The sequence below is a fragment of the Nansenia antarctica genome (assembly GCF_963989245.1).
Source record: "Nansenia antarctica genome assembly, chromosome: 7".
In the NCBI taxonomy this organism is placed as follows: Eukaryota; Metazoa; Chordata; class Actinopteri; order Argentiniformes; family Microstomatidae; genus Nansenia; species Nansenia antarctica.
The window spans coordinates 23,343,405-23,357,806 of NC_137677.1; the positions used below are offsets into that span (position 1 = coordinate 23,343,405).

The 14,402-nt window shown below is 46.0% G+C and overlaps 1 protein-coding gene across 2 annotated transcripts in view; it reads left to right on the plus strand.

The window, feature by feature from the left end:
* Positions 1–5,481, plus strand: part of LOC308163072 (uncharacterized protein) — a 95,311-nt gene extending 89,830 nt beyond the window's left edge. For both annotated transcript variants that reach the window (XM_080537253.1, XM_080537254.1), the window contains exon 13: positions 2,110–5,481. In XM_080537253.1, coding sequence (XP_080393379.1) covers positions 2,110–3,380 — 1,271 coding nt within the window. In that variant the 3' untranslated portion in view covers positions 3,381–5,481. The remainder of the gene's footprint in view (positions 1–2,109) is intronic.
* The last annotated feature ends 8,921 nt before the right edge of the window (positions 5,482–14,402 follow it).

Sequence of the window (14,402 nt, forward strand, 5' to 3'; positions counted from 1 at the left end):
TTGTTCTTTTTTATGATGTGTCCCAATGGAAGCATATAGAGATTGAATAGGAGGGGGGATTGACCCTTGGGGAACCCCACATGTCATTTTAATTTGGTCAATGGAGACATAATAGCTTCTGTCCTGTAGGTAGGATCTAAACCAGGATCTAAACCAGTCTAGTAGTACTAAAACAGATTTTTTTTTTGGAGGGCCCTTTACTGTAGACTGTGAGTTTGGAGGGCCCTTTATTGTAGGCTGTGATGAGTTTGGAGGGCCCTTTACTGTGGGCTGTGATGAGTTTGGAGGGCCCTTTACTGTAGGCTGTGATGAGTTTGGAGGGCCCTTTACTGTAGGCTGTGATGAGTCGCAGGTCTGTGGGGAGACCTGTAGCTGTGAACTAGGGGTAGTGGTGGTCTAGTGGATAGTGAGTTGGACTTGTGATCGGAAGGTTGTGAGTTCAAATCCCGCCTGAAACCACACCACTACTAGTGTGCCCTTGAGTAAGGCACTTAGCCCTCAGTTACTCCAGGGGGAATGTCCCTGTAATTCGTAATTGTAAGTCGCTTTGGATAAAGGCGTCTGCTAAATGGCAAAATTATTACATTTAACTACTGTGAACAATTCAGTTGGCTGTGCTGAGTCTGAAGAATCCTGCATTGTAGGCCTTTCAGTTGTCTCAAGAGCATCGAGAGAAGGGGGAGCAGAGGGTATGAGGTTGAAGAGTATGTTGTTTGTTAAATGGTATTTTCCCGATCTGTTTAAGTGGAGGCCCATTCTTTTGAATAGGTCGCTCTGCCTCCAGAATATGTTCCAGTGGTCAATAGATTTCAGCCCTTTAAGTTTGCACGCTCCCGAAAGCCGAGTGTTAAGGCTTAGCAGCTGAATTCGAAGTTACCTCTGGCAGCAGTGGGAAGCGGTCCACAGATGAATGTTTCAATCTTAAGCTTGTCAAGTCTATTGAAATGTTCCATAAAATCAGTCTAGTGAGACCATTTTACATGGATCGGTTGATCCCACGTGTAATATGAGCCGCTTTGTGTCTGGATAGTTAGTCAGTAGGAAGACAGTGGATTTGTAATTTTTTACCTCTTACATTTCTGATAGCCGAGTCTCCAATCATCTGTGAGGTCTGTTTCATCCGCTGCATGTCACATGGAGAAGCAGAGGAAGGAGGGGGTGTTGTTGAGCGGGCCAGGGAGTCACCAGGGGGGTCTGGGGAGTCACGTGATTCTCAGGCTCTTGCGGCCTCTGAAGTCTTGGCTTGACGCTGCTCCGCGGGCCTGTCTTGTTCTGTGCGTTTTGCCCGGCGCCTCTGAGTCTTACCTCAGTGTTGTTCAGTCATGCAAGCCCATAGCCTCGGGCCTATTTGTTGCTAACGATGCTAACGAGGACTTCGGTTGGCTGCTTTTCAGTAGTTTAGACGGGGGATAATTCATCTGTCCAGTGCGCTGTAAGTCAGTCAGAACCTGCATAGTCTGACAGTCCTGGTCTCTGCCCTTGTGTGGGATTGATCTATCAGGGCTGGTTCCCCAGTCTAACCTAGTGGGCTATAGGACAGCCACATCCGTCTACATTACATTTACATTTTTGACACTTTCATCCAAAGCGACTTACTACATTTGTCTTAAGTAAGTAAATCATCTATATCTATGCTATGACCCGGAGCCAGTCCAAAACTTTCAACTTTCTGGTTCTGAAAAACTCCATAGTTGCTATTGCAAGATGTTTTGGGTCGTCAACTTACTGTATGATGGCTTCCTTGAATTTTCTTATTTCCTTGAATAAATACAATTCCTTGTATTTAAACCATGGCTATATAGACATTATGCTAATTAACCATTGTGTTACTCCCCCAATCCACTTGGTCATACAATTTGACCTTTTGACCCTTGTATTATGTTGGGACAAACTCACACGTATATGACGTACAGGCATGTTTATATTATTTTATGTTATTACACCTTTTCTTTAACAATATATTTGAGAAACCAGAGAGACACCATCATGTTTTGCAGTATAAACTATAGTTATATATCTATTTTAAATAATATTCTTCTTTTTGACAACTTTGCTCAATGTTCTGCACAAAATGTGTTTGTAACCCTGTATATGTTCATATTCTTACAGATGAGCAGAGCTCCAACCCAGGTTCAGACAGCGAGCCCAGCTCCACCACACCAGGAAACCATAAACAACACAGACACTCAGGAGAGAAAACACACCACTGCTCCCAGTGTGGCAAGAGTTTCAAGCGTGCAGCAAACCTGAAGACACATCAGAGAATACACACTGGAGAGAAACCTTTCCAGTGCTCCCAGTGTGAGAAATGTTTTAATCGAGCAGGACACCTAACTATGCACCAGAGAATACACACAGGAGAGAAACCATACTACTGCTCCCAGTGTGGCAAGAGATTCATTCGAGCTGAAGAACTAAAGAGACATCAGAGAATACACACAGGAGAGAAACCATACCAGTGCACACAGTGTGAGAAGAGTTGCAATCATGCAGGACACCTAAAGAGCCACCTGAGCATACACACAGGAGAGAAACCATACTACTGCTCCCAGTGTGGCAAGAGATTCATTCGAGCAGGAGATCTAAAGAGACATCAGAGAATTCACACAGGAGAGAAACCATACCAGTGCACACAGTGTGAGAAGAGTTTCAAACATGCAGGACACCTAAAGAGCCACCTGAGCATACACACAGGAGAGAAACCATACCAGTGCTCCCAGTGTGGGAAGAGTTTCACTCAGGCAGGATCCCTAGTTGAACACCAGAGAATACACACAGGAGAGAAACAATACCAGTGCTCTGAATGTGGGAAGAGTTTCAGTCGGGCAAGACACCTAAAGAGACACCAGACAATACACACAGCAGAGAAACCATACCAGTGCACACAGTGTGGCAAGGGTTTCAATCGGGAACAAAACTTAAAGAGCCACCTGAGAATTCACACAGGAGAGAGACCATACCAGTGCACACAGTGTGGCAAGAGTTTCTATCACGAACAAAACCTAAAGAGCCACCTGATAATTCACACAGGAGAAAAACCATACCAGTGCACACAATGTGGCAAGAGTTTCAGTCATGCAGAAAGACTAAAAGCACACCAGAGAATACACACAGGAGAGAAACCATACCAGTGCTCCGAATGTGGGAAGAGTTTCAGTCGGGCAGGTGGCCTGAAGACACATCAGAGAATTCACACAGGAGAGAAACCATACCAGTGCACACAGTGTGGCAAGAGTTTCAGTCGGGCAGGTGGCCTGAGGAAACATCAGAGAATACACACTGGAGAGAAGCCTTACCAGTGCTCCCAGTGTGAGAAATGTTTTACTCAAGCAGGACACCTAACTATACACCAGAGAATTCACACAGGAGAAAAACCATAACACTGCTCCCAGTGTGGGAAGAGTTTAAGGTGGGTGGGATATCTAACTATACACCAGAGGATACACACAGGAGGGAATTCATACCAGTGTGGGAAGAGTTTCAATCATGCAGGACACCTAAAGACACACAAGAGAATACACATAAGAGAGAAACCATACCAGTGCTCCCAGTGTGGGAAGAGTTACAATCGGGAACAAAGCTTGAGGACACATCAGAGAATTCACACAGGAGAGAAACCATACCAGTGCCCCCAGTGTGGGAAGAGTTTCACAGATGCAAACTACCTAAAGTGACATCTGAGAATACACACCGGAGAGAAACCATACCAGTGCTCCCAGTGTGGGAAGAGTTTCACTCGGGCAGATACCCTAAGGCTGCATCAGAGAGGAAGAATCTGCAGGAGTTTGTGATGTTCACCACAGCGGATAAGTGGTTGTTGAAGATCACTCCACGGTTCTTGCCACCAGAGGGAGGCATCGAGCAGTCCACCCTGCCACAGGTCATTATAACACCACCAGAGGGCAACGATGAGCAGACCCCACCTCCGTCCGAGGAGGACCTAATGCCAGCATTGGGTCTGGACTTGAACTATGACATCGAGCTGTTGCACATGATTAACCTGGGTTTACCACCAATGACTCTGCAATGATGAATGTTTCTGCCATGATCTGCCAGACTGATTTGCTATGAAATGTAGACCTGCTTGCATAGGAATAGAATCAGGAAGTGAAACGTTGAACACATATGTGTGGTGGCCTGGGAAAACCCTTCACATGGTGGCATTTTGACATTTTCATTTTTTTATATTTCCATAAATTAGAAGTTCTCAGCTATTCATAACTGGTTGAATGACTGAGATAGCCCTTTATTTTAAAAAGTTATGAGCATTTTAATGTATCATGTCAAAAAAAGTGAAAGGTCATTACTACCCCTTTCTCCTCCGGGTCGGGGGAGGAGCCCATGCAGATCGGCCGGTCTCGTTTGTCTGCTTGTGATGCGGTGTTAGTCTGCTCGCCTCGTCGGTATGCGAGGGACAGATCCATTTGTGTGTCTTCTAGTTAATATTTTATTACTTTATGCTTATTGTGAGCATCAGTAAACTGGCAATAACACAGGTGGAAGTATCGTCTCTCCTTTCACTCATGTGTGTGTGCGTTGCTTAACTGAGAATGAGACACGTTCAACGTGACGTTGTTTCGCTAGCAAACTACCCACCACAAAAACATAAAAATAAGTACTTTCTCTTTTGTTTTCTTAAAATGTTTATTCACCATAATGTAGTATGGAGTTCAAAGTACTAGAATACCACATAATATCAAAATCGCCAAAATCGCGAATTCCATCTATTTTTGCACTTTGCCACAAACGAACGCCAGCGACATCCGACGGGTTTTCCCAGGCCACCACACATATACTCTGAGAGAAATCAACATATCCAAGATATGAACCCACTAGAATGGGATTGTTTGTGTTTCAAGATGTATAAGAAATGTGAGATAGGACCAATGTGATGTAGCTGAGACTTGAGATAGGATGTGTGCGCTATCTTGATGTTGATTAAAACAATGTCTTATGTTGAACTAGGGACAGAGCTTGAGGACAAAGGAGTTCCCCTTTTACTAAAATAAGCTCACTAGCTAGTAGCTAATAGTTTGGAGTGATCCCAGGCAATTGGGCTGTAAAACGTAGAGGGTTTCTTACTGAATAATACTTGGTCTCAGACTTGGATTCTTTTTGGAACCGGCTTCACTTGTATTGGGGAAGTGAAACGAGGCTCTGCCGAGGGCCGGTTTCAACTCTGAGGATACAGGCTGGTGGCTGAAAGGAGAAATTAGGGCATCGGTCAAAGCCGAACTTCTTCATTATTTTTGTATATGTATCAGATAGGCAGAGTATGGGAAGAACAAGGTTGGTCATTCATTTAATTTCCTTTTATTATTATTTTAACATTTAGTATGACTTTTAAATTACTTGATCATTTTATTTAATTTCTTTAATTTCTTAATTTTATACTTTTTACCCACTTATGGGATGATATATATTTATATATATCCATGTGCTGGCATTTTTACCATCACTTAATGAATAATAAAGTATTACTTGAACAATTGACCAGAGGGGTTCAATGATTTGACAAGCTATTAGGATGATTATTATTAGCACTATTATAAACAAATATTATTATTAAGTTATTATTATTAATAGGGTATTTATGAATTGAAACATCTGGTGTCTTGATTACAGATGTTACAGATGTTTTTAAATTCATAAACTTGGAATTACATGCGACTGTGCGGTGTATGGAGTGCATGTGTCATTCCAAGGAGAATAAAATATTTACAAATAATTAAAACAAATTTTAAAAATGTGATTTAGAAGGGTGAATTCAATCCTATATCAGGGTGGATTGAAGAATCACCAGAGAGGGTTTAAGGTAGCCGTGACCCTATGAGAGGGTTTAAGGTAGCCATGGTAACCCTCTGAGAGGGTTTAAGGTAGCCATGACCCTCTGATAGGGTTTAAGGTAGCCATGATAACCCTCTGAGAGGGTTTAAGGTAGCCATGACCCTCTGATAGGGTTTAAGGTAGCCATGGTAACCCTCTGAGAGGGTTTAAGGTAGCCGTGACTAGGGGTGGGACGATTAGAAAATGTCATGTCACGATTATCGTGGGCAAAATAATCGCGATCCACGATATTATCGCGAGAATTAAAAAAATTATAATATATATAGATTTTTTTTTCGAATGCCAATAAAACACACTGTAATCACTTTAACTTAGATGTTGTTGTATTTTTATGACATTATAAGTCAGTAATTCAAATTCAGATTCTAGTGGCACATCTCTGGCCATAATCCGGGTCCTTAAGAAAGAGCAATCGAGCGCTGATTGACCTAACTCCTTTTCGGCCAATCAGCACCTTTCATTAACGTACCCAAGGAAGTTTAAAGAACGCACTCCCAGTGTTGCCAACTTCCAGAGCCCCTTGGCGACTTAATTAGTCAAAAGCGACCAGCGACAAATCTAACTTCCTTTTCTGGTCATTTGGGGAATTACTGTAAGCATCTAACATATCCCGTATTCCACGGTTCACGTTACAACCGAGCTCAGGAGAGACGAGTAGGGATACAGTCTATGGCGAGCGAGGGTTGCCGTCTCCTCTCTCCCTCAACACTCACTCCCGCGGCCAGTCTGATAGCAGCCGCGGGGAGCATACTGTTGTTCCCCGGGTCCTCGCGTGGGGTTCGGGCAAAGTTCGGGAAATAACGGACGGTTGTCATGTGTTTATACAGCATGGATGTTACGTGCCTAATGCCTTTGATGCGCACACTTGCTACTTGCCGCTTTAATCATTGTATTTAGCCTATATAGCACAAGTCATGCATTGCATGTAACCTCAAGTGCTGAACAGTATTAAGTAAACCACAGTACATTTGCTAAAGCTTATATTATATATAATATTATAGCCTAATTAGGGGCGACCGTGCCTTTTGCAGCCATAGACTGTCACTGCCTGGTAATAATAATAATAATAATTCATTACATTTATATAGCGCTTTTCCGAGGCTCAAAGACGCTGACAATACAGGAGATACGGAAAACACAAAAACAACAAGCAACATGGACACATGGAACACAGAATCAGCGAACGGGGAGGGGGGGGGGGGTGGTAGGGGGGGGAAGGCTGTATGCATATCAGGGGGGTGGCAGGGTTAGGGGAAATGGGTAGGGGTAGGGGAGGTTGTATGCGTGTCCAGGGGGGGGGGGGGGGGGGGGGGCGGGATGGGGGAGATGGCTAGGGGTAGGGGAGGCTGTAGGCATGGGAGAACAGGTAGGTTTTGAGGTGGGATTTAAAAGTGAGGAGTGAGGGTGAGTCTCTGAGTGGTTGAGGGAGAGAGTTCCAGAGGCGGGGTGCAGCTCGTGAAAAGGCACGGTGACCGAAGCCTTTGAGTTTTGAGGGTGGGACAGTGAGGGGAACAATGGATGAGGATCGGAGGGTACGGGTAGGGCGGTGGGGGAGAAGGAGGTCAGTCAGTTAAGGGGGGGCCAGGCTATGGAGGGCTTTGTATGTGAGGATGAGGACTTTGAATTGTATACGTTCTTTGATGGGGAGCCAGTGGAGAGAGTGGAGGACAGGAGTGATGTGGTCACGGGAGCGGGTGTTTGAGAGGAGGCGTGCAGCAGAGTTTTGGACCATCTGGAGTCTATGGAGGGAGCGGGAGGTGATGCCGGTGAGTAGGGAGTTGCAGTAGTCGAGGCGGGAGGAGATGAAGGCGTGGATGAGGGATTCAGCAGCGGGGGGGGAGAGGCAGTGTCTGATTTTTGCAATGTTTCGGAGGTGGAAGTAGGATGTCTTGACAATAGAACTGACGTGGGGATCGAATGAGAGGGTGGGGTCCAGAATGAAGCCGAGGTTGCGAGCCAGGGGGGAGGGGGTGATGGTAGTGTCGTCAATGGTGAGTGTGATGGGTCCGGTTTTATTGAGGATGGATTTGGTGCCGATGAGGATGACTTCGGTCTTTTCTCTGTTGAGTTTGAGGAAGTTGTGTGTGAGCCAGGTTTTTATTGCTGAAATGCAGTTTTCAACGTGAGTGAGGGGTGGGTTCTGGGTGGAGTTTGTGGTGATGTAAATCTGGGTGTCATCGGCGTAGCAGTGGAAGTCCAGGTTGAATTGGCGGATGATGTGACCGAGGGGGAGTGTGTAGCAGAGGAAGAGCAGGGGGCCGAGGACTGAGCCTTGTAGGACCCCCTGTGTGACAGAGGAGGAGGAGGAGGTGTGACCGGAGAGGGAGATGAACTGTTGTCTGTTGGTGAGGTAGGAGGTGAGCCAGTCCAGGGCGGTGCCCTCAACACCCAGTTGGCGCAGCCTTTGAAGGAGGATGGAGTGGGACACTGTGTCGAAGGCTGCGCTCAGGTCTAGTAGAACTAGGATGTTGAGGGCACCTGAGTCTGCAGAGGTGAGGAGATCGTTGATTACTTTGACCAGGGCTGTTTCAGTGCTGTGATGTGGGCGGAAGCCAGATTGAAGGGGTTCATACAGTTTGTTGGATTGGAGGTGGGAGTGAAGTTGGGCAGCGACAACGCGCTCTAGGGTTTTGGAAAGGAATGGTAGGTTGGAGATGGGGCGGTAGTTGGAGAGATTGGCTGGGTCAAGAGTGGGCTTTTTGAGAATGGGGGTGACAGCGGCAAGTTTGTAGCTTGAGGGAACGTGGCCTTGGGATAGTGACTGATTGAAGAGGGCAGTGAGGTGGGGGATGAGGGCAGGGAGGCAGGCCTTGGTCAGGGTGGTAGGGAGGGGGTCGAGGGAGCAGGTGGTTGTTTTGGAGGCGGTGATGATAGTAGTGATGAGGGAGGAGTCAACAGGGGAGAAAGTAGTGAGAGGAGTAGGGGGAGGGTAATCAGGAGGGGGGAAGATGACAGCAGGGGGGGCGGGGGTGGTGGAGTTGGAGATGGAGGCAGTCAGTGAGCTATTGATGTGGGAGATCTTGCTGTTGAAGGCGTGGAGAAAGGAGTTGCAGAGGTCAGGGGAGGAAGTTGTGTTGTTGTCCGGGGGTTGGAGTAGTGTCTTGACAGTGGAGAAGAGGGTGCGGGGGTTTCGATTGGAGGTGTTGATGAGGGTGGAGTAGTAGGCAGATTTGGCAGCTTGGAGTGCGTCACGGTAGGAGGAGATATGTTGCTTGTAGACTTCGGCATGGACAGTGAGGTGGGTTCTATTGTGTAGTCGTTCTAGTTGGCGGCCGGTCTGTTTCATGGTGCGTAGTTCAGGGGTGTACCAGGGGGAGGAGGTGGTGAAGGAGACAGTGATGGTTTTCAAGGGGGCCAGTGGAATGGAATGGACTTTATTTGTCATTGCTACAGTACAGGTACCAAACAACGAAATTTAGGAGGGGTGGCTCCCCTGGTGTTAGGAAAGGGAAAAAAAAACACATTTGAGAAAAGGTAAGGTAGGTAAGGAGCTGGTTTACATCAATAAAGGCTATGTACACAATCCACTGTACTATACTGCACAGATAGTCAACTAGGGTTGTCATATTGCACAAAAGTATTTTTTCACGTTATTTTAAAGTGTCACAGTTTGCAGGCTTGAAATGTACATGTTTGTGCCTCAGCACTAGCTGCCATACAATCCGTCCGGACTGTCCTGGGCCCAGAACTTAGGCCTTTACTGTGTTCAGGGCCTTGACGGCCCTGTGGTAGAAGCAGTTCTTCAGTCTGTTTGTCTTAGCGGCCGGGGTCCTGTACCTCCTGTTCGAGGGCAGCCTGACAAAGTGTACGTGCCCAGGGTGGGTCGGGTCCCTGGAGATCTTGGAGGCCCTCCTGAGACAGCGTGTGTTGTACAGCTCCTCCAGAGAGGGGAGGGGGGCGCCGGTGATCTTCTGTGCTGTTCTCACGACTCTCTGTAGCGCGTTTCTCTCCGCTGTTGTGCAGCTGTGGAACCAGTTGCAGATGCCGTAGGTGAGGATGCTCTCCACTGCGCCGTGGTAGAAGGCCACCAGTATCTCCTGCTTGTTGTGTTCTTTCCTGAGGCATCTCAGGGTGTATAGCCGCTGTTGTACCCTCTTGATGGTGCCTTTTGTGTTGTCCTTCCAGGCCAGGTCATCCCGCATGTGATGTCCCAGGAATCGGAGGGTTGAGACTCTCTCCACGCTCTCTCCGTCGATGAGCAGGGGCTGGATCTCGGACTTTTTCCTCCTGAAGTCTACGATGAATTCCTGGGTCTTTGACTTGTTTAGCAGCAGGTTGTTAACCTTGCACACCTTGCTCAGTGAGTCAAGGGAGTCAGAGAGAATGGAGTTGAGCATGGTGGCATAGTCTTCCGGGTTGGTGGGAGTGGAGTCAGTGGGGAGGGCAGAAGATATGGACTGGGATAGAGTGAGTGGGTTGACAGATTTTATGTTACGGAAAGAGATGGTGCGTTTGATGGGGTGGCGCGGTAGGGGCAGGGGGGCAGAGAAGAGGATGCAGTGGTGGTCAGAGAGTGGGAAAGGAAAAGGGTGGGGGTTGGATATGGGTAGGGAGGCAGAGCAGACAAGGTCGAGTGTGTGGCCTTTTACATGGGTGGGGAAGTTGATGTGCTGGGTGAGGTGGAAACAATCAAGGAGAGAGAGGAAATCAGAGGTGAGGTTGGAGTTGGGTTGGTCGACATGGATATTAAAGTCACCGGTGAGTAAGAGACGGGTAGAAAGGGAAGAGGCAATGGTGAGGAGTTCAGAGAGATCAGACAGAAAAGAGGGGTGTGGCTTCGGTGGGCGGTAGAGTAGGAGTGCAGTTATGGAGTTGGGGAGTGAAAAGGCGAGGTATTCGAAGGATGACATGGGTGGGAGGTTGAGGTCCAGTACAGTGACAGTTAGGGTGAGTTTGTGGAGAGCAGCGAGACCACCCCCTCGCTTGGAGAGGCGGGGTTTAGCGATGTAGGTGTAATTAGGGGGGGTGGCCTGGTTGAGTGAGTAGTAGTCCGAGGGTTGTTGCCAGGTTTCAGTGAGGAGAAGTATGTCGAGGTTGTTGTCCAGTATCAGTTCAGATATGACAGGGGATTTGTTGGAGAGAGAGCGAGTGTTCAACAGTGCAAGGGAGATGGATGGGGGAGCAGGAGGGAGAGAGCGGAGGTTTGAGGGGTCAGCGGTGCGGTGTGGGGTGATGACAGGTGAGCGAGAGTTAGTCCAGAATAACAAGGTAGGCAAATGACAGTATCCCGTCTAAAGGTTTTCACCAGCCATGGTGAGAAGGCTAGCATACGTTACCTAGTGACTGACTGACAAGGCTGACTTGACAGTAACGTTACCCATGCAGGCTGAACAATAGCGTGTGACAAGTTCTGTGAGGATATTCGCGCGCGGCTCATGTGAGGAATCGCAATTATATTACAGTAACAGTCGCTAACTTGACTGCAAAAGTAATGTAGCCTAGGCAGAAAAATAGCGACAGACATTTGTTAAACACAGTTTATTCATAACATACGATTATGACGATTATTTAAATAATTAAAATTCTCCATGATTAAGTTATCGCGGGTGTTTTTATCGCGATTAACGATAAAAACGATAATCGTCCCATCCCTAGCCGTGACCTTCTGAGAGGATTTAAGCTAGCCATGACCCTCTGAGAGGGTTTAAGGTAGCCATGGTAACCCTCTGAGAGGGTTTAAGGTAGCCGTGACCCTCTGAGAGGGTTTAAGGTAGCCGTGACCCTCTGAGAGGGTTGGTCAAGGCCGGGTTATGGTTTAGAGCAGTGGTTTTCAACCCTCTTATGATTTGTATTTGATTAGTTGAATCAGGTGTGCTGGCGGTGGAACAGATCAAATATGTGGAACGGCTGGTGGTCCCCGAGGAGAGGGTTGAAAACCACTGGTTTAGAGGCCTCTGATCCTATGAAAGGGTGGGTCAAAGCCTATAAGGTATCCAGTTCTATAATGGGTAGATCAATCGTATGATCGGTTGGATTGACCTTATAATAGGTGAACTGGATATCAGGGATTAACAGGTTACTAGATTATGGTATTACAAGGACTCAATATCCTTGCATGAACTCTCTCTAGCAGCGGGAAGACTCTGCAACCATTGATGTCATGCGGCATGACCGTAGGCAATCGATTGGAAGCTGAGTTAGAGAGGTTGTCTTGAGTCTTGACCTTTCGCTGCTCCACTACCTGGCCTTGCCCCTAGGTGGCGCTAGTGAGGGTCTTGATGACAGGCATGCTTAAGGCGAGGGTAACATTATTACTAGGTTCAAAGGTTAATAAGCTATAGTAAGCAATAGGTTCCTTCAGTCAAAAGGTTCTTGGTAGAAGGTTATGTGGCAGGATTTAGAGACAGGCACAGCATTTATTAGGAATTCCCTATGTAACAAAGGTCCCTTCTTGTCAACTGTAAAACATTAGATTCATTGCACGTTATAGTTACTACTAAATGGTTAGCCTAGCCTAACAAAATATCAGGGGCCTCATTTATAAAGCTTTGCGTACCTACGCTTTGCGTACCTACGCACCTTTGCAAAGCAAGAACATTTACGTCGCCAACATTCGGATTTATAAAACAGTGCGCACGCCAGTGGAATTTGCAAGTTCCACGCCTGCTTCCAATCAACTCTGTTGCACACGTGAACGAGCGTCTTGTCCCACCCTTTTTGACGCCCATAGTTGCCTATAATAATAATAACTTTTTATTTCTATGGCACTTTTCCTGCAAACGTTGCATATAAATGGTCAGTCAAACGGCCGACAGAACGCCATTTTTTAAACGTGATTCGTCCTACTGTTTACCTTATTATTTATGATAATGTCATAACATCCAAGTATTTGTATAATATGTATAATAATTACAGATCCAATATGATTCCCGATTAAACTACAACATTTGAGAGGTGGTTTTGCAAAAACAGATACCTCGCTGTTATTATACTAAATAATTTCTCTTTTAGATTAGATTAGATTCAACCTTAACGGCCAAGCTCCACCATGGCCATCGAGCGTTGCGTCAGCGTTGCGTCTAATGTGCGTTGCGTCCGAAATTGGGATCAAATGCATTGTAATCAATGAAAGGTGCTCCACCTGCTGCGTTGCGTCAGCGTTGCGTTGCGTCAGCGTTGCGTCCGATGGCTGCGTCAAAAGTAGACATTCAAAAAAGTTAGATTTTTGACGGTGGACGCAGACGTCACAATGAGACCAATTGTATATTTGCCCCACGTGGGGCGTGAGATGTATATTTACAATTGTAGTTGTTGGTTATAATTGTATAGCCTATTGGTTGTTTTCTGGTGTTGTTTTATTGTTTTGTTCTGTTTGTAGTCTACTTGATATTATGATATATATATTATACATTTTTTATCAGCTGTTAAATCACCACAGCGGTTAATAGAGATAATACCAGATTGAAAATGCTTGTAGCCAACTACTCAGCTATTGCGAATTGCTATTCACGCGAGTCAGCTGTCAATCACCACAGGTGCTTGAAAGCTTGTTGCAGGAATGGACGACGAACGGCTGATCCTCGAGGTCGAAAAATATTATTTTGTATATGCGACTAGTTGTTGCTGTTGATATGTAACTAGATTTATGGTTAAGGATAGGGTTAGATTTAAGGTTAGGGCAAGGTTTAGGATTAGTGGTTAGTTAGTTGAAATGTTGTTGACAGTTAGTTGAACATCTACTGAACTAACAACTATCTATTTGGGAATATGTAGATAAAATATTACCCTGATTGGAAAATGTTCTGTATGATGTTGTTATTGTTGTGGACATATTGCAGTCAAGGGTGAAATTACTCCCGTATACAAAAAATGCCAGTGGAGCTAGAGTAGAACGTTGACGTTGACGCAACGTTGACGCAACGCAGTAGGTGGAGCTTGGACAACGGGAAGTTGACGCAACTCCGATGGCGAGTTGACGCAACGCAGCAGGTGGAGCTTGGCCGTTAGTGTCATTGAGAAGTACTAAGACAAGGAAACGCAGATGCATTTCATGTTCGTCGCCCCAGACCGAGGGCGATTGATGGTTATTTTGTCTTTCTGTCATTTTCAAATAATCGCACAACAGTAACAAGCTGCTTGCTGATGGTCTTGTAGCCCATTCCAGCCTTGTGCAGGTCTACAATCTTGTCCCTGTCGTCCTTATACAACTTTTTGGTCTTGCCCATGATGGAGAGGTTAGAATCTGATTGATTGATTCTGTGACTTGTTACGTACATGCGTACGTAAATCCTCCCGCAAATTTGGGATTTATAAAAAAGGAACTTGGCGTGAAACTGTGCGCACCTCTAAGCACACTGGGACCCATGCGTACGCATAGTAACTGGAGAAATTAGCAACTGCGACTCCGCTGGCAGAAGGATGAAAGAGGAGAAACGCTTTGAAATGGATACCATTTCCACCGACATAAGAAATATTGCCTCTCACGTATTATGAAGGAGTGCACACAAAGGACACGTGCACACTGCACATATCTTATTTGTCCTTGTCCTGTACGCATCACACTATATACATATATCTTTACTGTACATATCATATTGATATTCATGCAAATATAT